This window comes from Vombatus ursinus, unplaced genomic scaffold (genome assembly GCF_900497805.2).
Source record: "Vombatus ursinus unplaced genomic scaffold, bare-nosed wombat genome assembly UNPS02014838.1, whole genome shotgun sequence".
In the NCBI taxonomy this organism is placed as follows: domain Eukaryota; kingdom Metazoa; phylum Chordata; class Mammalia; order Diprotodontia; family Vombatidae; genus Vombatus; species Vombatus ursinus.
This window is the reverse complement of record NW_020954616.1, coordinates 1,876,416-1,899,924: the sequence shown is the minus strand read 5'-3', so window position 1 is coordinate 1,899,924 and position 23,509 is coordinate 1,876,416. Positions and strand designations below refer to the sequence as shown.

At 39.6% G+C, this 23,509-nt stretch overlaps 2 protein-coding genes and 1 pseudogene across 2 annotated transcripts in view; 2 read left to right on the top strand and 1 right to left on the bottom strand.

Moving 5' to 3' along the window:
- Positions 1 to 23,509, top strand: part of LOC114026397 (olfactory receptor 10J1-like) — a 267,452-nt gene that overhangs the window by 155,172 nt on the left and 88,771 nt on the right.
- Positions 1 to 23,509, bottom strand: part of LOC114026374 — a 64,067-nt pseudogene that overhangs the window by 24,971 nt on the left and 15,587 nt on the right.
- FCER1A (Fc fragment of IgE receptor Ia) lies at positions 79 to 21,869 on the top strand. The gene is made up of 5 exons (XM_027840063.1): positions 79 to 159; positions 1,021 to 1,041; positions 7,307 to 7,564; positions 16,493 to 16,756; positions 20,584 to 21,869. Exons 1-5 carry the CDS (start codon positions 105 to 107, stop codon positions 20,925 to 20,927), a joined length of 942 nt encoding a protein of 313 aa, XP_027695864.1. The 5' UTR covers positions 79 to 104; the 3' UTR covers positions 20,928 to 21,869.

Here is a 23,509-nt window from a genome sequence, read left to right as displayed (position 1 = left end):
ATACCAAAAACACCATACTTCCTCTTTTTTCATGTATTGGTTACAGTTACAGTTCCCTCCTCCCTTTTCAGTCCCTGCTGGTTGCTGAGGTAGCTCATGTTCCTATGGAAGGTTTTGCATCCAATCCCAAATTGCTTTGGGTAACTCTACTACTATGTGGTAAGTAGAGGGGCCTGAAAAATGGTGGGATCGAAGGATGAAAATGCAGAGATGGATCTTTTACTAATACGGATACCCAAGTAGAGATAGGATGTTAGGAATCTTTCCTAGGGAGCTCTGATCTCTCTCTAAGCCTGTGGATTCTGATTTGGGGACTGACTAGAAGGCAGAAGAAACAAGACTGAACTGAGCTTAATGAAGGTCTAGACTTAAAAAATCTGACAACCCTAATTCCTTATTGATTTAATATACCTCTGCCAAGGCAGAGGGAGGATGAGGGAGGAAAGAAATCCCCATAAAGAGATGGCATCTTTTAGTGTAAATCCCTGGAGAACATTGACCCTTTTAGGGACTGAAGGAATCCAGGTGAGAAATTCCCCCAACTCTGACTTCTTAGAAATCTCAGGCTTTGGCCACATTTGTGTGGAATCCCTAGAGTCAAGGACTTGCAAAGAAATGCTCCAATGTCAGTAGATTGAAAGAAGGCTTTGGTTTGCTTTTGGATGGAGGCACTCAATACTTTCCTTGACCAAAGTCTTCAATGAAAGATCAGAGGTCTGACTTGGACTGGGATTTCAGCTCTGATTAAGTATGACTAGAGGAAGGAGGAGGATATGGGAGCCTCAGCACCCAGAATATTTTTCAACTCCTGGCCAGAGTTATGTAGGTACACACTAGTTCTGAAGATAACCCTGTACTTCCAACAGCATAGGGCAGAGATAAAAGGGCACGCTGGAACTCTTGTCCTCTCAAATTCTGGCCACCTTCCCCACATATTCCAGTTCCTACTCTGACAATGGCAGGACCTCTGGGAACTCCCTTCTCCCTTGGAGCTGATCATTACTCTCTGTTCTTTTACAGCTTTAAGTGGAAGGTCCACAGGTAAGTACTTCTTTGTCTCCTCTACCTGTTGCCTCTTATTTTATAATGATAACAATAGCTCCTATTTCTATAACCCTTTAAGGCTTACAAAATACTTTCCTCACAACAACCCTACAAGGTGGGTGGAGCATATATTATTATAACCATCTTTAGACTAGAAAACTGAGATTCAGAGAGGTTAAATGATTTAATTGCAGTCACACAGTAAATGTCAGAATCTCACTATCTCTGCTTTTTTTTGTGACTTCTGCTCTCAGAAATATGCTGATCCACCTGCTTCCCACTCCTTGTTATACCTTGTCTCTCTCTGTGAGGGATTCAGGGAGACTACAACCCTTGAAATAGCATCTATGGGTCAAAGAGTAGAAAGGGAAGCAAAGGGAAGGATATTTATAAAGTTGTCAAAACTCAGAAATTCAGACAATTCAAAAGTCCACATGATAGCCAATCAGTCCTGCCTTGCTTTGAGGCTCTGATATCCTGGGCACTGAAGGGAAACCCAGAAGGTGTAGGAAAACCTTTGCCTTCCTAGGACTCCTACTCTGATAGAGGAAGGCAAGATTCATATCCAGGAAAGAGTTTAAAGCAGAGAGCTATGAACAAGTATAAATTAGTATGAAGAGTCAGGGTTATGAGAGAGGTCATGACAAGAAGAAGCAAGAAGAGAAGGTTTCAAGGCCTGTAGTCTTCCTGAATCCCTCATGGAGAGTTTCCAGGAGAGAGAATGTGACCCTTTGCTGTAAGGGATACAATATCTCAGGTAGCAATCAGACCCAGTGGCTCCACAGTGGCTCCAGCATCCCATTCCAAACTCCCAGTTACAGTATCATTTCTGCTACCATCAGAGAGAGTGGAGAATATTGATGCCAGCCTGGTGGTTCTGCCTTGAGTGACTCTATATATCTAGGAGTCTACATTGGCAAGTGTTGAAGTAGGGAGATGTGGGGCAAGGGTCCAGGAAGGTGAGAATGAGTGAAAAAGTATTTTAAGTGCTTAATGCATACTACATTGTGAGTATACAAGCTAAAACAAACAAACAAACAAACAAGACAAGTCTCTGCTCTCCAGGAACTCATGTTCCTATTAGGAGAGAGAAGAGTTACAAAGTAGATAATAGGCCTAAAAGTTTTAAGAATGCAGCATTGGTATGGATGGCAAGGTACAAGGGCCTTTACAATAAGTCAGCAAGTCAAATGTGTCCAACGGTCTAGAGCGCTTGGCAGAGCAGATAGTAATAACTGCTGGTCCTGATAGCCCCAGAAAGTTTATAATGGTTGACTCTTGATTCATTCAAGTGAGAAGAAGATCCATATCATTCTTCTTACCTGGTTATCTTTCATGGGGCATGAGAAGTTGGGGGAGGGCTAAGATAAGGGGGAAGGACACCCTTCCCCACCTGCCAGGTGATAGCAACAGAGTTAAGAAAAAAAAGAATGCATACATTTATGCATATATATATATATGCATATGCCAAATATCTCTTGTGAATATTGGTATTTCATATAAATGAATATATTTACATATATCATATGTATCATTTTTGTCCTTTCTCTCACTCCTATATTCTGCCTATTTCTTCCTATGCTATGTTAAAATAGTTCTAATCAGGGGTGCATTTCTGGTCTCCTCCTTTCCTCATTTTCCTATTCTCCTTACCAGACAGTTCTCCACACCCACCCCCTTTCCTATTTTGCAAAGCTTAGGACTGATTTGATTCCTGGACCTCAACTGCCATGGTAGTGGGATTTTCACTGAGACATTGGCAAGAGGTTCACTCTGAAGGTCAAGTGTTTCAATTTGCCTCAGTCATGGATAGGTTGCAGGGATGCTGTGGGACAGTTCCAAATGTGTGTGAGGAAGGGTGTTGAGGGTGAAAGCATCTACAGCGATAAGACTTTCGTCTGTCCTAGTAGCATGAACTTTGATACACACACACACACACACACACACACACACACACAATCAGGGAGTTAACTCTAAAAGTTATTGCCTAAAATTGCCACAGCCTTGGATGTCACAGAGTCACCTTAGGTCCACAAGAGGGTTGGGAAAAGGTAAAGAAGAAGGGATAAGTTCCTCAGGTATGCCCAGAGTTATAGGCTGGCAAGTTGATCTTCAGGGTTTTTTTCCTATAACAACTCTAGAATGGATTCTCTTGCTTTTTCTTTTCCTATTATATTTTTACTTTCTGCATTTGAAGGCTCTTAACATATTTTATTTGGTGTAATGAGGGTAGAGCCACCCTCAGGATAGCTCTCTCTCACTCTGCCTTCCTCCCAAGATTTCCCTCTCTGTATTTCCACTCTAAGATTTTTATTCCATTCCGCTGTATTCCGCCTGCTCAAAAATAGATATAAAACCTTGAAGGTAAAACTCACCTCTCACAGTGGGTCCCCCCTAAAAGGCTACCCCAGATTCAAGGTACTTTGTAGGTCCAATCCAAAATAGAGTTTATGAGGCCCCACCAGCATGATTAGTTTTCTAGTCACCACAATATACATTTGTTTTGAAGCAAAGGCACTTGATGAAACTGCAAAGTCAGAAAATAGCAATAAATCTTTTCCCCAGAAACCCAGGTAAACTTTTCAACATGCACACACACACATACACACACACACACACACAGACATCAATAGGACAAGTAAGCAAACATAATGATCAAGAGGAGAAGCTCATATGTAGAGAGCACGTGTAGTCAAGTCTCACTCATGGAAGGGAAACTAAGGTCCTGACTCCACAGGATCACCTTAATGATGTCTTTGTGCTATTCCTATTAACCCTGTTTTCCACTGGTCGTTCATTGCATAGTCTTTGTTAAATGTCTAGTCTCTGTCATTCCTGCGGGTGTGGTATATAGCTTTGCCTGGTGTGGCCCTCTGCTGGTCCTGAATGGTCAACACTTGGTCAGTGTTCCTCTCTCCACATGTGACACTACAGATTGCCATGAAGTTGTGAAGTTTTTCCCCACTTCCAGTTGCTGGCTTTCGCTGGGGTCATCATCTGAGGTGCTGTCTCTTTGATATTAGAGGAAGAATAGGCTCTGTGATTACTCTTACAGCTTAAAGCCCCAGTAATTTTTTTGCATAGTCAGAGACCTCATACATCCAGCAATTGAACCAAGATGGGCGAGGCCACTTTGCAGCTATTTCTTCCATGGAGTAGGAGGGGGAAGGAAGAGTCTATCTCAGGATTGGGGAACCTGTGGCCTTGAAGCCACATATGGCCTTCTAGGTCCTCAAGTGCAGCCCTCTGATGAAATCCAATTGGATTCAAATAAGGATTCAAAGTGAGGACCTAGAGGGCCACATGTGACCTGGAGGCCACAGGTTCTTCACCTCTGGTCTATATCTCTCTCTGAACCTTGGCTGGAATGGGAATTTTCCCCTCCACAAGGCTATTCTTCACCCCACTCAACATCTCTTCCAGACATAAAACAGCTCCAGCTAACAAGATCCTTCGGGTTTAAGTCAGAAACTTTGATTTGTTAGCATTGTATGCATATATTGCACCATGAATGCTACATGTTGATTCCACTGAAACTTCTACTCAGGTGTTGGAGTCCATAGCATATCTTTAAACATAAAAATCACAGACTCCAAAGTACATCCAAGAAAGGTTGAAAAAAAATATTTTTGCCTGAAGCTATGCAAATATAATCAAAAAGCTTTTTAAATTAAAGGATGAAAGAGCTGATGACTGTGTAAATCCACCAGGCCAGATGCCAGGACAGAGAGTAGCTGCAATGAATAGCAGTCTGGATAACTAGATGTTCACAAAAGACAGAACACAAGAGTCAGTGGACTCCTCTAAAGCAACAGACAACCTCTAAAGAGATCTGCATGGTTGCACTAGGTACCAAGAGACCAATTTAGAGTTTTTAAAAAAGACATACATGGGCAGCTAGGTGCCAGTAGATAGAGCACCAGCCCTGGAGTCAGGAGAACCTGAGTTCAAATCTGGCCTCAGACACACAACACTCACTAACTGTGTGACTCTGGGCAAGTCACTTAACCCCGGTTGCCTCACCAAAAAGCAAAAAAAAAAAAAAACAAAAAAAACAACAACAACAACAATAAAGAGAAGACATGCACAAAGAGCAAGTGCAGATCACTCCTGTAAGAATGCAGCCAGGACTCCTAAAGTATATGTGCCAGTCAAACCTCTTGTTTCTTCACAACACGGATAGTGGATAAGAAATAATCATAGGATATCCATGCGTGCTCTAAAGTAGAGTAATGGTCTTTCTATTACTCATGCCCAGAGGAAATCTTGGCAAGTCTGCACGTGGATATGTAGCAAGCAAAACACTGCTGCCCATATTTGAAGGATGAGATTCCTATAGGTCAATCTCCCCTCCCCACTCCCCCATACTACCCTTTATATTTACTATGGACTGTGGCTAACAGGAAATAGGGACAACTGAAAAAAAATTTTGTTTGTTTGGGGGGAGAGAAGTTTTTTTTAAAAGAACAATCAAAAAAGGATTAGGAGCTTTGCAGAGGGTAGGAGTGCAAAATATAATGATTACTGGCAATGGAGAAATTACAGAATTGTCACTCTTATTTTTACCTCTCTATTCTCTTCCAAGAAGAATAATCTTTGGATTGGAAAGGACAGAACAAATAAGTGATTAAAAAAAATGAAGCCTAAGACAGGTAGAGCAATATTAAGAAAGCACCTAGATGCCTTTGATGAGTTTGCATCACTAGGCCTAGCTGAATTATGATTCTGTAAGAGCTACCTGAGAGAATGTGGAGAACAGAAGAGGTGTCACATATTGAAGAAAGGCAAATATTGCCCTGAACTCCTAAAAAGGAAAGAGGATAGACTCTGCCAACAATGACTTGACTTCAGTTCCTGAAAAAAAAAAAAAAATCAGGAGTGCATTGTGAAAGGGATGGTTGCTGAATATAAAGAGGTGATATTTGCAAGAGTAAGCTTGTCCTTATTTATTTTTTAAAATTTTTTATTATTAATTAATTAATTTATTTTTAGTTTTCAACATTCACTTCCATAAGATTTTGAGTTTCAAATTTTCTCCCTATCTCTCCCCTCCACCAACTCCAAGACGGCATATATTTAGAATGTACCTTCCCCCAATCTGCCCTCCCTTCTATCACTTCCCCCCTTCTCTTATTCCTTTCCCCTTCTATTTTCCTGTAGGGCAGGATAGATTTCTATACTCCTTTGCCTGTATATCTTATTTCCCAGTTGTATATGTTTCCATCTTATCCTTGTGAAGTTGAGTTTTTAAATCCCTCTTAATAATCTCCTATATATAGCTTGTTGGTGCATATTTATTTGCTTATTGTTTCTCCTATTAGATTAGGGAGTTCCTTGCAGTCAGGGACTGTCTTTTGCCCTTTTTTGTATCTTCAATGTTGAGCACAGTGCCTAGCACATAGTAGGCACTTAATAAATATTTATTGGCTGACTGGCCCAACTGTAAGAGTTTACATGTATCCCCACTGAATTTGATGGTATTAGAGAAGAAGATCATAGACCTAGAGCTGGAAATGATCTTACATTCTTACATATGAGGAAACTAAAGTATGGGATGCTGTGACCTGACTAAGATCACACTGGTAATAAGCATCAGAGGCAGGATTTGAACCAAGGTTCTTTAACTTTTAAGCCAGAGAATTTTCCCTTATACTATGCTGATTGTCCAAAACTTAAGTCTGTCAAGACTTTTTTGGATCTTGGCTCTGTCATCCAATGCATCCAGAGAGAGGTTAGGGCTGGTCAAATAGACCTGAGAATTATCTGCATGTAGATGATAATTGAATCTATGGGAGCTAATGAGATCACCAAGCGAGACAGTAGAGAGGGAGTAGAGAAAAGGGCTCATGGAGGATATCCACAGTTATGGGAAATGGTATGGATGAAATCCAGCAAAAGAGACTGAGAAGTAGTCAGACAAGGTAGAAGAGAACCAAGAGAAAGCATTGTCTCACACACACACACACACACACACACACAAAAAGAACATCAAGAGAAATGGGTGATCAACAGCACTAGAGGCTGCAGAGAGTCCAAGAAGGATGACAATAGAGAACAGGTTACTATATTTGGTAGGAATGTTAGGAAGGCAGGGACTCATCTCCCTCTGGGTCTCCCTTCAGTGCCCAGAATATCAGGGCCTCAGAGCAAGTCGAGACAACTGATTAACTTTAAATGGATTTTTGAATGTCTGAATTTCTGAGATTGGACATCTTTTCAAGTATCATTTTCTTTGCCTCTCTTTCTACTCTCTGACCTACAGAGTATACTTCGAAGGCTTTACTGTCCTTGAATCCTCCATGGAACAGAATTTACAGGGGAGAGAATGTGACCCTTCACTGTAAGGGATCAGGCACTTCACATAGCAACCAGACCCAGTGGTTCCACAATGGTTCCAGCACCTCAATTCAAACTCCCAGCTATAGCATCATTTTTGCCAACCTCAATAACAGTGGATACTATAGGTGCAAGACAAGTGATTCTACCCTCAGTGACCCTACATATATAGGAGTCTACAGTGGTAAGTATTGGACCTAGGGAGATATGGGGCAAAGGTTATATGAAAAAGCATTTTTCAAGTGACTAATATGTGTTAAGCACTGGGCTAAGTGTTGGATATATGAATAAAAAACAAAGAAACAAACATGATGGCTTCTGCTATCAAGGGGTTCACATTCTAATCAGTAAAGACAAGATGTATAAAGCAACAGATTTACAGGAAAGTTGAGTAGGCCTGAACATTCTAAATATTCAGTATTAGTGTGAATGCCAAGGTTCAGGTTCCTTAGAGTGCATCCACAAATCAGATAGTACAATGCCCAGGGATCTGTAGGGCATTATGGAAGGATAGATGACAATGCCTGGTGATTCTGAAATCACCAGAAATCTTATAGCTGTTGACTTGCAGCTAATCCAAATGGAATGAACGTCCATGTTATTTTTTTTCCACCTGACCACCCCTCCACCATGGCATCCAGAAAATTGGTAGAGAAGCTAAGGAAAGAGAGGAGTACCTTTCAGTGGTTCTTCCTGCCTGACTGCCTGGATGAGGTCTTTTTGGTTCTCCATACTGGTTAGTTTTCCACTACCACCCCTTTTACTTCTGTGCAAGACTTAGGACTGGTTTGATTCCAGGGCCCCAGCTTTCCTTGATAGTAGGGTTCATATTGGGGAGCTAGGAAAGGGGTTAACTCAAAGTCATGTGTCTCAAATTGCCTCAGTCATAGATAGGTTGCAGGGCTGATCTAGGACCTCTTAACTGTATTAGGAGGGAGCTTGGGGTAGGAGCACCTAGAGTCATGTTGTCAGTGTATCTTTATCTAGAATAGCTCATGCTCAACTAACCTCATTATTTTTTTTTGACAGAGTTAAAAGACTGGTTGAACAATCAAATGCTTCCTATAGAGTTCATCAAGATTTTAATAATGCATGTGACAACCCATCTCATACTATTTTTGTGGATAAAGCAAAGAAATATGAGTTATAATAATACTATTAGGTAGATTAGGAACTGGTTGAATGGCCAATTGATTGCAACAGTGCCTGGCACATTGTAATCACTCACTTGAAAAGACTGCCTCCATGTAATAACAGTAAGAATAGGAGTGGGAGGAGGAGTATTATCATTTATACAATGCTTTAGGATTTACAAAGTGCTTTATACATATTATCTCATTTGATCCTTAACAATTACTCTGTGAAGTAAATGCTATTATTATCCCCATATTTCAGATGAGGAAACTGAGGTTAGCATTTATCATAGACTTTGTTAAATGTTCAGATGGAAAGCTTACCAGATTTGCAGATGGCACCAAGCTGGAAAGATAGTTAAATAGAGTTAAGATCCAAAAAAAATCTTGACAGAATTAAGTTTTGGACAATCAAGATGGTGTAAAGGAAAGTTCTCTGGTTGGAGTTAGAACACCTCATTTCAAATCTTGCCTTGATGCTTATTACCTGCATGCTCTTAGTCAAGTGATAGCCTCTCCATTCTTGTGTGTCCTCATCTGGAATATGAGGGCATTGGCCTAGAGGGCCTCAGATGTGCCTTCCAGTTCTAAATCTATTATCCTCTGCTGTATTATGATCAAATTCAATAGGGATAAATATAAACCCTCAGAGTTGAATTAAAAACTCAACTCTACAGGATTCAAAAGACATGACTACTCTGTGTGTGTGTGTGTGTGTGTGTGTGTGTGTGTGTGTTTAGAAAGGATCCTAGGATTTGGAGTGGAGACTGCAGTTTCAATTTCAGTCAATAAAACAATTTCAATAATCTCAGTATGACAACTAAAATAGGCTGTATTAAAGAAGACATAGTTTCCAGCCTTAGATAAGTGATAACCCCATTGGAATCTGCTCTGGTCAGACCACATCTGGTTGGTTCTGAGCTCTCTCTCTACTTTGGGAAGTAACTGGATAAACTGATGATTGGCCAGAAGATAGCAACCAGAACAGTGAAGGATCTTGAGACCATGCTCTGTGAAGATCAGTTGAAGGAACTGGGGATATTTAGCAAGGAAAAGGGAAGAATTAAGGGAGACATGATAGTTATATTCAAATATTTGATAGGCTTTCAGAGGAGAAAGTAAGGCTGGTCACTTTGCACAGCCCCCCCTCACTTAAATCTGATTCACTTGCATGTCATGGCTTTGTCATTGTCCTCTTTCAGAACAATGGATAAGCAACAATCTTTGTGAGTGGTAGTAGGAGTTGGCCCACTGGGGACTGAACTGGAACTGGTCAATTGGGCAACACAGCTCCTTTCTATTTCTCCTTCTCTCTTCCTTCCTTCCTTCCTTCCTTCCTTCCTTCCTTCCTTCCTTCCTTCCTTCCTTTCTTCCTTCCCCTTCCCTTCCCTTCCCTTCCCTCTGTCCACATAGGGAATCATACCTTTACCTGCAGGTGTTCTGCACAAAGGAATGTAAATTTTGATCGCTGAAACCTTACAAGATATCTTGGGCTTTATGGACTAAATTTTTTTCTTCTTTTTTTTCTTTTACTATTTTTAATAATTAATTTAGTTTTAATTTTCAACATTCACTTCCATAAGATATTGAGTTTTAAATTTTCTCTCCTTCTCACCCCCCCCCAAAACAGCATGCAATCTAATACAGGCTCTACGTATACATTATTATTAAACATATGTTCACATTACTCACGTTGTAAAGAAGGATTAGGACCAATGGGAGGAACCACAAGAAAGAAGAAACAAAAAAGAGAGAGAGAGAAAATAGTATGCTTCAATATGCATTCAGACTTCATAGTTCTTATTCTGGATGTGGATAGCATTTTCCATGATGAGTCTTTTGGAGTTGTCTTAGATCCTTGCCTTGCTGAGAAGAGCTAAGTCTATCAAAGCTAGTCATCACACAATGTTGCTGTTACTATATACAATGTTCTCCTGGTTCTGCTCACTTCACTTTGCATCAGTTCATGTAAGTCTTTCCAGGTTTTTCTGAAGTCTATTTGCTCATCATCTCTTATGGAACAATAGTATTCTATTATATTCATATACCACAACTTGTTCAGTCATTCACCAGTTGATGGACATACTCTCAATTTCCAATTCTTGGCCACCACAAAAAGAGCTGCTATAATATTTTTGTACATGTGGGCCCTTTTCCCATTTGAATAATCTCTTTGGGATACAGACCTAGAAGTGGTATTGTAGGGTCAAAAGGTACATACACTTTATAGTCCTTTGGGCATAGTTCCAAATTGCTCTCCGGAATCGCTGGATCAGTTCACAACTCCACCAACAGTGCATTAGTGTTCCAATTATCCCACATCTTCTCCAACATTTATCATTTTCCTGTTTTGTCATGTTAGCCAATCTGATAGGTGTGATGTGGTACCTCAGAGTTGTTTTTATTTGCATTTATCTAATCAATAATTATTTAGAGCATTTTTTCATGACTATAGATAACTTTAATTTCTTCATCTGAAAACTGCCTGTTCATATCCTTTGACCATTTATCAATTAGAGAATGATGTGTATTCTTATAATTTTGACTCTGTTCTTTTTATATTTGAGAAATGAGGCCTTTGCCAGAGATGCTGGTTGTAAAACTTGTTTCCCAGCTTTCTGTTTCTTGGTTTCATTGGCTTTGTTTGTGCAAAAACTTTTCAATTTAATGTAATGAAAATTATCCATTTTTTATTTCATAATGTTCTCTATCTCTTATTTGGTCATAAATTCTTCCATTCATAAATCTGACAGGTATATTATTCCTTGCTCTCCTAGTTTGCTTATAGTATCAGCCTTTATATCTAAATTGTATACCCATTTTGACTTTATCTCAGTATACGGTGAACATGTTGGTCTACCCATAGTTTTTGCCATACTATTTTCCAGTTTTCCCAGCCATTTTTGTTAAATAGTGAGTTCTTATCCCAGAAGTTGGAGTCTTTGGGTTTTAGACTTTTTTTTTCTTCTTTAGGACCATGCCTTAAACTCAAACTGTTCTTGCTCTCATTGATTGGCCAACAATAGGTCCCAGGTCAAGCCCCACTTGGTCATTACTTGGATGATGATTGGCTCAGAGTGAATGTAAATAGCAATTGTTTCTGTTTTGGCCAGAAACCACTCCCAGAATGATTTTTTTAACTAGGCGGAAGAAGCCATTCTCTCCTTCATTTCTTACCTAGTCCTAATCACTAAATGGGCATTGCTCAGTCAAACTGAGACCTGTTAAAGACCTCAGCGTAAAAAGGCCACTGCATCCAGGGCCATCTCCAGTCATCCTGATTTTTGTCTTGCCGGTGGATCCAGATGGCTCTGGAGGAGAAAGTGAGGCTGGTGACTTTGCACTGCCCTCCATCACTTAAATCCAATTCACTCACATGTCATGGCATCACCTCCCTGATATCATGGTTCTCTTTGAGAAGGAAGGATAAACAACAACAACAACAAAAGGCTTTCAGGTAGAAGAGGAGTTAGATGTATGTGCTTAGTTCCAGAGGTGAGAGTTTAGAAATAAAGGTGAAAGAGGAGTATTTCAACTTGATATAAAAAAGTTTCTTAATAATTTGAGGTATCCCAAAGTTATCTCAGGAGGCACCTAGAAGTCTTTAGTCAAAGACAAGATGACAACTGGTTGGGTATATCATGGGGGAAGTTTTTGTTCCAATACAGTTTCAACTATGAAGTCTCTTCCAACTTCAACACGATGCAGTTCTGTCATTATATAGGATGTCACTAGTCTCTAGAAGTTTCAACCAATAAGCATTTGTTAAGGATTTACTATGTGCCAGGAACATAAAAAGTTTTAAAATTTGGGTAAATAAAGAAAGGTAAAAACAGGCCCTGATCTTAAGAAGCTTATATAGTAAGACTCATTCTTGTATTCCCACCCCTTGTCATAGCAATGAAAGAATGAGTGGATGAATGATTGAATAAATGAATGAATGAATGGAAATGCATTAATTAATTACTATAAGCAAAGTATGGTTACAAGCATCAAGAATACAAATAGATAAGTGAGACAATCTTGTTCTCAAGGAATTCAATATTCTTTTTTAATAGTATCTTTTTTCCAATTACATGTAAAGACAATTTTAACTTTTTTTAAATTTTGAGTTCCAAATTATTTCCCTCTCTCCCTAAGATGGTTAGTAATTTAAATAGGCTATGTATATGCAATCATGTGAAACATAATTCTGTATCAGTCATGTTGTAAAAGAAGAAATCAGTCAAAAGAAGAGAACCATTAAAAAAAAAAGTGAAAACAGTATGTTTTGATCTGAATTCAGACTCCATCAGTTCTTTCTCTGGATGTGGGTAACATTTTCCATCATGAGTCTTTTGGAACCGTCTTGGATGGTTGTATTGCTGAGAAGAGCTAAGTTGTTCATAGTTGATCATCACACAATGTTGCTAATACTGTATATAATGTTCCTATGGCTCTGCTCACTTCACTCTGCATCAGTTAATGTAAGCCTTTCCAGGTTTTTCTGAAATCTGCCTACTCACCATTTTTTTAAATTTTTTTTTTATTTTTAACATATGTTTTTAAAACTTTGGGTTACAAATTTTCTCCCTTCCTCCCTCCCCACCCACCCTCATTGATAAGGCAAGCATCTCAATATAGGTTATAGATGTATACTCATGAAAAACCCTTCCATAGTAGTCATGTTGTGAAAAACTAAGTATATTTTCCTTCATCCTATCCTACCCCCTCCATTTATTCTATTCTCTCTTTTGACCCTGTCCCTCCTCAGAAGTGTTTGCTTTTGATTATCCCCTCCCTCAATCTGCCCTCCCCTCTATCAACCCCCTGCTCTCTTGTCCCCTTTCCCCCTTATTTTCCTGTAGAGTAAGATAGAGTTCCATACCCCATGGTGTATGTTATTCCCTCCTTAAGTCAAATCCTATGAGCATAAGATTCCCTCATTCCCTTTCACCTTCCCCCATTTCCCCTCCACTGTAAAAGACTTTTCTTGTCTGTTTCATGTGAGATATTTTACCCCATTCTACTTTTGCTTTTAAGGGCATTCTTCTCCTCATTGGCTTTTTGGACCTCTTTTGCCATTTGGGTTAGGCTATTTTTTAAGGTGTTATTTTCTTCAGTATTTTTTTGAGTCTCCTTTAGCATCACTCTGTTTTTTCCTCTATTTCTCTTACTTGCTTCTCACAATCCTTTTTGAGTTCTTCAATGGCCTGGGACCAATTTATATTTCTCTTGGAGACTTTGGATGTAGGAGCTTTGGCTTCATTGTCTTCTTCTGGTTGTATGTTTTGATCTTCTTTGTCACCAAAGTAAGATAATGTAATCTGACTTTTTTTGTGCTGTTTGCTCATGATCCTGGCCAATTACTTGAGTTATAGACTCTTTGTTAAGGTAGGAGTCTGTTTCTAGTGTGGAGAATGTACTGTCCCAAGCTTCAGGGGTTTTGTGCAGCTGTTTTCAGATATACTTCTAGGGACTCGTAAATTTTCAGTTCTTCCAAGGTGCTATGATCAAGGGCAAGGTGTTTACTCCTTTGCTGGCCTGTGCTCTGGTCTGTGAGTGACCACAAGCACTCTTTTCTGTCTTGGAACTATGAGGAGGGTTTCCTTTCCACAGCCACTACAAGCTCTACCACACCAACACTCCTCCTCTTCCCAGGACCGCCACCCAGAACTGTGACCCAGATCTAAGCACAGGCAAAGTAAGAGAATCCTGCACCAGCAGAGAGGTCCCTGCAATCCCCTCTGATCAGCCACTTGATTCCCCCTCAGTCTGTGGGCCAGAAGATCAGGAAACAGCCACTGCCCCTGGGAATGGGGCTGGAACCCCACTGTGCTTCTCTTTCAGCACCACAGTCACAGACTTTTCCCACTGACCTTCTAAGTTGTCTTTGGCATTCATGGGTTGGGAAGTCTAGAAACTGCCACAGCTGCCCATGATTCAGTCCTCTGAGGCCTGCTCCAGGTTCTCTGTGGCTGGCATGCCGATGCCAACCTGTGCTCCTCTCCCCTCCTGGTGCGATATGCCTTTTTGATCAACCATTCAGGTTATCTTGGGCTGGAAATTTGTATCACTCTGTCATTTTGTGGGTTCTGCTGCTTTAGAATTTCTTTAGAGCCATTTTTATAGGTATTTGGAAGGGTTTGGGGGAGAGCTGAAGCAAGTCTCTGCTTTCACTCCACCATCTTGGCTCCGCACCCCTACTCATCATTTCTTATAGCACAATAGTATTCCATTACATTCATATACCACAACTTGTTCAGCCATCCCCCAACTGATAGATTTCCCTCAATTTCCAATTCTTTGTCACCACAAAAAGAGTTGCTATACATAGTTTTGTCCATGTAGGTTGTTTTCTACTTTTTGTGATCTCTTTGGGATACAGACTTAGTTGTGGTATTGCTGGATCAAAGTGTATGCATAGTTTGATTATCTTTTGGACATAGTTCCAAATTGCTCTCCAGAATCAATGGATCAGTTCACAACTCCACCAATAGTGTATTAGTGTACCACTTTTTCCCACATCCTCTCCAAAATTCATAATTTTACTTTTCTGTCATATTATCCAACCTGATAGATGTGAGGTGGTACCTCAGAGTTGTTTTAATTTGAATTTCTCTAATCAGTAGCAATTTAGAGCATTTCTTCATATGACTATAGTTAACTTTGATTTCTTCATCTGAAAACTGTCTGCTTATATCCTTTGACCATTTATCAATTGGGGAAAGGCTTGTATTCTTATAAATTTGACTCAGTTATATATATATTTGAGAAATAAGGTCTTTATCAGAAATGTTTGCTATAAAGATTGTCTCTCCGTTTTCTACTTTCCTTCTAATATTAGTTGCATTGGTTTTGCTTGTGCAAAACCTTTTTAATTTAATATAATCAAAATAATCCATTTTACATTTCATAATGCTATTTCTTGATTGGTCACATATTCTTCCCTAATCTGTAGATCTGACAGGTAAACTATTCCTTGTTCTCCTAATTTGCTTATGGTACCAACCTTTATGTCTAAATCAGGTACCCATTTTGACTTTCTCTTGTTATATGGTATAAGATACTATAGGTTTATAGCTAGTTTCTGCCATAATGTTTTCTAGTTTTCCCAGAAGTTTTTGTCAAGTAGTGAAAGGAACTCACATTCTAATGGGAATGATAACAAACAGAAGGTTTCAGCAGCAAATCATATGGAAAGGTCCCATGATACAGATGATGCAATGACAAAACAGATGGTAATGCATATTCTCTAATGTCATTTCTACTGAAAATTATATCCATTTCTGATATTGAACCATTTGACAATGCCAAGAACTGAACTTTATTTTCTGGGTCTTTGGTAAGTGTGGTTGCTAAAGAAGCAGGAATTTCAGCATCCTGAGAGCAAATGCCAGGTCACATCTCCACAGGGATTACTTCCCATGATGATAGCTGTGAGATTTGGGCTGGAAGTAGAACATGTGTTGGTGGTGACCAGGAAAGTAGGTCCCAGTGTGGATAGTTGTCTAATCATGACCCCATGCTTTGAATAGATCATAGAAAGAATGAAAGAAGGAACTATGAAATACTCATGGATGAATAGAAGAGGATAAAATAGACTTTCTCACAAGTTAAGACTCCCAGTGAGGGCTTGTTGTGCCTGAATAATCTGTAGCTTAGCTTGGGGAAGAAACAGTTAAAATAGGCTCAAGATATAGGTCCTGACCCAGACTAAAGAATCCATAGATCAAAGTTTTTTAATAGTAATGTTTTTTTTTAATTCTAAAGAAAGGTTGATAGGACGGTTCCCTAGGATTCATCACACTGCCAAAAAGATTCATGATACTAAAGAAGTTTAAAAAGACTGGTTTAGTTGAATCTCTGAAAGAAAAATCAAAGATTCTACTCTGTCCCCATCTCCCCCAACCTCTCCATTCTTCCTATACTGCAGGGACTGGGAGGGGATGTCAAAACCACAGAAAAGCCCCTGAGATTTTTTCCAATGTTGCTTTCAGACTGGCTGCTCCTCCAAGCTTCACTTACAATCATAGAAGAGGGAGAATCCCTACTTCTGAGTTGCCATGGTTGGAAGAACCGAAATGTCTATAAGGTGACTTTCTACCATAATAATAAAGCCCTCAAATACTGGTATGAGAACTACAACTTCTCCATTCCTTTTGTCACAAGCAACAACAAAGGTTTCTACCACTGCACTGGCATCCTATGGAGGATACCCTACACTTCAGAGAGTCTCTATCTTGATTTCAAAGCTGAAAAAGGTAAGGATCAAAGTAAGGAACTCCTTATCATCAGGATCCAGAAAAATAGCTAATAAAGGACTCTAGGATTCAGAAGGGTATCTCAAACTTCTGGGAGTAAAGATCTGAATTGACATTCGAAGTCACTATTTGGGTGGCAAGAGTAGAATGTCAGTGGAGACAGAGGGTAAAAAGGAAGTAGAACAGGCCTCTCCCAGAAGGCAATCTATGTTAATTCCATGATCTATGGGGAAATTTACCCTTGTTGCATTTTCTGAGGAAGCTAAAGGAGCCCCTAGAAAATCTACCTAACATTTTGAGCATTATTCTGATCTGTTTTGTGGACGTTATCCACACCAAATTCAAGATTTATTGAGACTAGTGCCTTGTACATAAAATCTAACATATATAATGTTAGAGCTAGAAACTAACTTAATGGTCACCTATGCCATCCTTCCTATTTTAAAATAGCATGGACCTAGTAAATATTTGACTGAGTTATTTGTTGATTATTTCACCAATAGGCCAATTAATAGCTAATTAACTTTAAATGGCTTGTTCTGCCCCTTATTTTAAGCAGTCCCATCCCATCTCCTCTGCCCACTTCTTCTTTAGATCTTGGAGTCCTAGGAAAACAAACATTTCACTTCTAACTTAACCTGCAAAGACCCTTTAGGTTAGTAGTGAATCAGTTTGGAAGCCACATAGCCTAGATTATGTGGGACAGTCACAATTTCAAGAAAAAAGAATATGTAGTTTCAATGTCACTTAAAAATACCCCTTTGTCTACTCAGTTCTCAGGATCTATTCCTCTAGTTCAGGGGTGAACCTGAGGCCTCGAGGCCGCATGTGGTCCGCTAGGTCCTCAAGTGTAGCCCTTTGACTGAATCCAAACCTCACAGAACAAATCCCTTTAGTAAAAAGATTTGTTAGAATTGTTTGTTAGATTTGTTGGTCTAGACTACAGTCTAGTCCATATCAGGAATGGTCACACCTTTGATCTTGCCATCACCCATACAAGTTCCACTTCTATGATCAAGAACTCTGAAATTTCTCTATAAAAATACAACCAACACTTAGTCCATCTTTCCTCATGATTTACTCTTCCTGAACTTAGATTATTTTCATCCTTACCATAACTTTCAGATGTTACACCCATTAGTTCTTTCCAAGGCCACCATTCCTGCACTGGCTTTACTTTATTCCCTTCTGGATCTTGACTCAAGTTACCCTCTCAAGTTAAGTTAACTACTTAAGTTAACTACTCAATCACTTATTCTCCATTCCTTGCTTCTACTCCTATTGATAATCACACCTTGTTAAACATCAGCCCTAGGTTACTCACTTCATCTTTCTCTTCCCTTACTTAGCATGTTGCTGGATAGAGTTCGATCAAGTCACACAACTGAGTTGACTGGGTCTCCTACGAATTTGTTATCTAATCTTTATTGGGCCTTTGTATCAAAATGGTCCTTTTGCTGAACCCTGGTTTATTCTCTTCACTACTGCCCTGAGTGGACATTCCAAACTTTTTTTTCTATCCTCAAGCCTCTTATGAGGAACTTGTGTTTTACTGAAAAAAATAGAGGGCACATTCATTGTGAGCTCTCTCTTCCCCTTCACTGCATAACTCAGACCCCATTGACTTCACCTTCTCCCCCACTATCCTCTCCTCCTTTACTCCCTGTCTCTGATGATCAGGTAGCTCTACCCTTTTCAAAAGCCAACACTGCCACAGTTGTCCCTAATCCTATTCCCTTCCATGTTCCCCAACAAACTGCATCCACAATTGAGGCCGCTAAGTGTCACAGTGGATAGAATGTTGGACTTGGAGTCAGGAATGCTTGAGTTCAGATCGTGTCTTAGACATTTCCTACCTGCGTGACCTCAGGCAAGTCACTTATTCTCTTTCTCAACCATGAATACACTAAAGAAAAGTTCCTCATGGGGCTATTTGAAGATAAAATGAGATATACAAAGCACTGCTATCCAAATGTTAGCTCTTATCATTACTGTTGCTTCTCTCTAAACTTGTCTCTCCTTATTTATAAATTCCTTTCCTGATATCTACAAATGTACCTGTTTTAACCATTCTTAAAAACCTTTACAAGATATGACCATACCCTGTAGTTATTTTTTTTTCCTGCACTTTTTCTCCCCTTATCAGCTAAACTTCATGAGAAAGTCATCTAAACTTGGTACCTCCACTTCTTTTCCTTTCGCTTATTTCTCAGCCCCTCACAATTTGGCTTCAAATACTGTCTCAAGTGAAAACACTCTATTGAAAGTTATTAATGGCCACTTAATTGTCAAATCTGATGATCTTTTCTTAGTCATCATTCTTCTTGATCCTTGCAAATCAATTGACTCTATTGGCCATCTTTTTCCCTTGAATACTTTCTCCTCTCTTCAATACTGTGATATTATTCTCTCGTTTTTCCCTTCCTGCCACTTTTCAGTCTCCTTTGCTGGATTATTGTATCCACATCATGCCTCCTAAATGTACTTCAATGTATTCATCATGCCTCCTAGCTGTACTTCAATGATCTAGTGGACTCTGGGCCCCCTTCTCTTTTTACTCTACATTCTCTCATTTCATGATCTCATAAGCTTCCATGGATTTAATTGCCATTTCTATGTAAATGAACCCTAGATTATTATGTTCAGTCCTATTGTCTACACTGAGCTCCATCTAGGGATTACCAGCTGGCTACTGGAGATTTCAAACTAGATATTCCTCAGATATCTTAAATTCAACATGTCCAAATTGGAACTCAAGTGTTCCTCCAAACCCAATCCTCTTCATCCAACTTCAATATTTCTTTTGAAGGTACCACCATGTTTCCAGTCATCCAAATGTGCAACCGGGAATATCGTTGTTTCTTTAATGTGTGGTTGTCAAATTAGTTTGTTACCAAATCTTATCATTTCTATCCACAAGGTCTCTTACACATATCCCCCTCTCTCCCCAAACCCACCCTAATTCAGGTACTCAATAACTTTCACCCAGATTACTGCATTATTAACCTTCTCATTGGACTTACTCCCTTATCTCTGTGTAATCCAATCTATCCCCACCCCGACCCACCATGACTTCCTGAGTGATTTTCTTAAATCACAAATCTGGGCATTTCACCCATTTACTCAATAAACCCTGGTGGCTCCCTATTATTTCTAGGACCAAATATATACTCCTTAGTTTGACATTTAATGCCATTTATTACTTTACCCCCACCCCATTTCCTACATTACTCCGCTTCCTGCTTCCTTCAGTCAAATCAATTTGGTTTTTTTTTTTGCTCTTCCTCTTCACGCCTTTGTATTAGCTTTCTCTCATGTCTTGAATGCACTCCTCTGCCCCTTAGAATCCTTAGTCTCATTCAAGACTATACCTGAGTCTCATCTTTGGCATGGGGCTTTTTCTTGTCTCCCTAGATGTTAGTATCATCTCCTACCTCAACTCTCCTGATAGAGTGTAAGCTCCTTAAAGGAAGAGGCTGATTCACTTCAGTCTTTTCCTTCCCAGGGCTTAGGATGGTGCCTAGAATATAGTAGGTCTTAATAATTTTTTGTTGATTGATTGATTGCCAGACCCAAGCTCCCAATTTTTGGTTTAAAAAGTGGCTAGTTTATGGAGAGGAGGAGCTTTACGAGAAGGGAATCTGTATTACCTCCCAACCATCATGAGTGCCTCCCTCCTGCTCTTCATTCCTCCTACTCATCTTAAGACCATGTAGAACTAAAAGTGAGCCACAGAAAGTTCTGAGTCTCATTCAGTGATCATTTTCAAATTTTAATTTTTAGACGAGACTTGTTTCATTTGTCTGCCTCTCTCAAATTTTCTGTAGGTCCTGTAAGATATATGCATTTTCTACTCCCATTGATGATTGGAATTCTATTTGTTGTGGACACGGCGCTGTTGGTTTTGACACAGAAGCAACTCCATTTCCTCATTGAAAAGGAGAGGATCTTGGCATCCAAATACCCTGCAAAGGCTGTTATTGATGAGGAGTCTAAGGCTAAGTCCGATGATGAAGCTGATCTTGAGCCTGCACCTGAACCTGAACCTGAACCCGAACCCGAACCTGAACCCGAACCTGAACCTGAACCTGAACCTGAACCTGAACCTGATCCTGAACCTGAACCTGATCCTGAACCTGATCCTGATCCTGATCCTGATGTCACAGCATGAGCCACAGAGCTTCAAGACCACAGAACAGACATGTTGCTCCAGGAGTCATTTTCTTCATCTGTAAAATGAAGAAATGGTAGTAAATAATTTTTAAAGTCTAGCTCTAATATTGTCTGCCTATTTCTCTTTCTGTCTGTACTCTTCCTCCTTTATCCTTGTTCTTGACACATACACTCACAGAATCTTCCAAGTCTTCTTTTCTGCCCAGCTTCCTTCCTCTTTCTACTTGATCTCAGTCAGTAGACAGTGTCCTGTTCTTTCCCCTCACTCCAGAGGCTGATTGTGAAGAAGAGCATGGACATGACAGGTTGAAATGAACTAAAATGTTACATAGCTGTGCTAAGCTATATCATCATGTAAAGTAATGATATTTCTCTCTGAGTTCTTAAGTGTGTTGCACATTTTGATTTTATAGTAGCTAGCATGGCAGAAAGAGAAAAAGATGGATTTATTCAATAAGAAGGTTCTGAAGTAATAAAGGTCAGTCATTTGAATAGCTGTTCTCCTTTGCCTATTAATTGTAGGAGCACAACAAAAGAAAAAGAAGCAGTACCCCCCCCAAAAAAGTATATGACCTTGGAGATTCAAGCACTGCATTGGAACTCAGGAGACCTGGGTTCTACCACTTACTAATTGTGTGAACACAGGCAAATACATTTCTCCCTATGGGCCTCATTTTCTTTGCCTGTAAAATAGAAGGGTAGAACTAAAAAAAAAATTACAAGAGCCTTTCTTTAGTGTCAATATGTTAGCAACTTTCCTTCTGTGCCATCACTCTCATCCTTAACCCTGAGGGGAGATGAGGCTTCTGTGGAACCTTAGAATGAAACTTTCCCCTTCCACAATCCTGCTATTTAACCATTGTTGGCAGTAACTCTTCTAGATGTTGTTGTTCAGTCTTTTCGATCATGTCTGACTCTTTATGAGCCAATTTGGGGTTTTCTTGGCAAAGATACTGGAGTGGTTTGCCATTTCCTTCTCCAGCTCATGTTACAGATGAAGAACCTGAAGCAAATTGGGTTCAACAATTTGCCCAGGGTCACATAGCTAGTAAATGTCTGAGGCCAGATTTGAACTCAAGAAGATGAGTTTTCTTGGCTCTAGGCCTGTACTCTATCCACTATGCCACCTAGGTGCACCTCTCTCCACTGCTGATATTCTGGTAAAACCCATCCCCTCTCCAAAGAACAACAGAAATAGATTCTGCCAGTCATATATGACTAAAGTGAAGAATGAAGAGAACTAAAATTAGTCCATCATTTAACAAGCATTTATTAAGCACTTACTATGTGCCAGGCACTTTACCAAGCACTGGAAATTAAAAAAAAAAAAAAACAAACAGAAAGTCAGCCCCTGCCCTCAAGGGGCTTTCATTGATGAGAGGAGACAATGCATAACAGAGAGTTGAAAAGGAGGGGGTGGCAGGAAGTTACCATGCAAGGGGACATGATAAAGTCTAATGGAGATGATTCAGCATTGTAATCTTGAGAGACATGAAGGCATTTTGCCCAAGTTCTTCTCCTCAATTTGAAGATATGGAGAGGAATCAGTCCACCAAAAGGTGAAGTTTCAGGGGCAGAGAGTATTTCCAGTGTGAGAAATAGTCCAGGGGTGGAATGAGTTTCCAGGGTAAAGAGGTTTCTATGGCATGGTAGGGAAAGCCCTATGGAGATGAGTCAGCAGGTAAAAGGAATGATTGCTGGAGTAAGGAAGTGGGAATGGGATCTAGGGAGAAGAAAAAATAGACTTAGGAAGAAGCAGGCATAGCTTTTCTTCTATGAATAAAAGAAGGACAAAGTGGTTAATGATTCCAAGAATTTGTGAGAGGTGGAATTAAGGACCTGTTGCAGAGACCCTTAATTTCCTGAGAATACTATGGCAAAATCAGCTGTTGCAAATATGATTAATAATGGAGGAAAATGGCCAGGGACTTGAGGATTAACAAATGGGTTTGGAAAACCACAGTAAAAAAATTAGAAAATTCCTTCAACTATAAGGTTTTCTTTTAGTTTCCATTACTGACTTTCAATCAAAGATTGTATCTCTTGCTGAAATGCTTCCCAGATTCATCACATTTATGTAGTTAATTACATACTCTTTCAATATGATATTGAATAAAATCACTTTTCCAGTTGAAGGCCATTTCATATTTAATATATGAAGTTTATCTCCACTATGGATTTTTCTGATAGACAGCAAAAAAAAAAAAATCTACTTAGATGGAAATCCCTCCCACATGCATTACATTTATGAGGTTTCCCTCTAGAGTGAATTACCTGATGACTTGATATCTAACAAAAAGCCTTCTCATTTTCATACAGTGAAAAAATACTGCCTTTTGATTAGGGCAAGGTATGGACTGGGAAATCCCAAGGCTATGAAGGATTTTCCTGGAACACCCTTCCTCTTTATACATTATCCCACGGAACTTAGCAGGTGCTGGGTCAGACTAGGTATGAGAAACAAGGGATAGCCAACATAGGAATCAGAGAGCATAGTCAGTTGTGTCAAACCTGAAAGAGAGGAAACTGAAGACCACCACAGGTCATTTGTCCCCTCAGAGAATACTCAGGGCAAGAAAC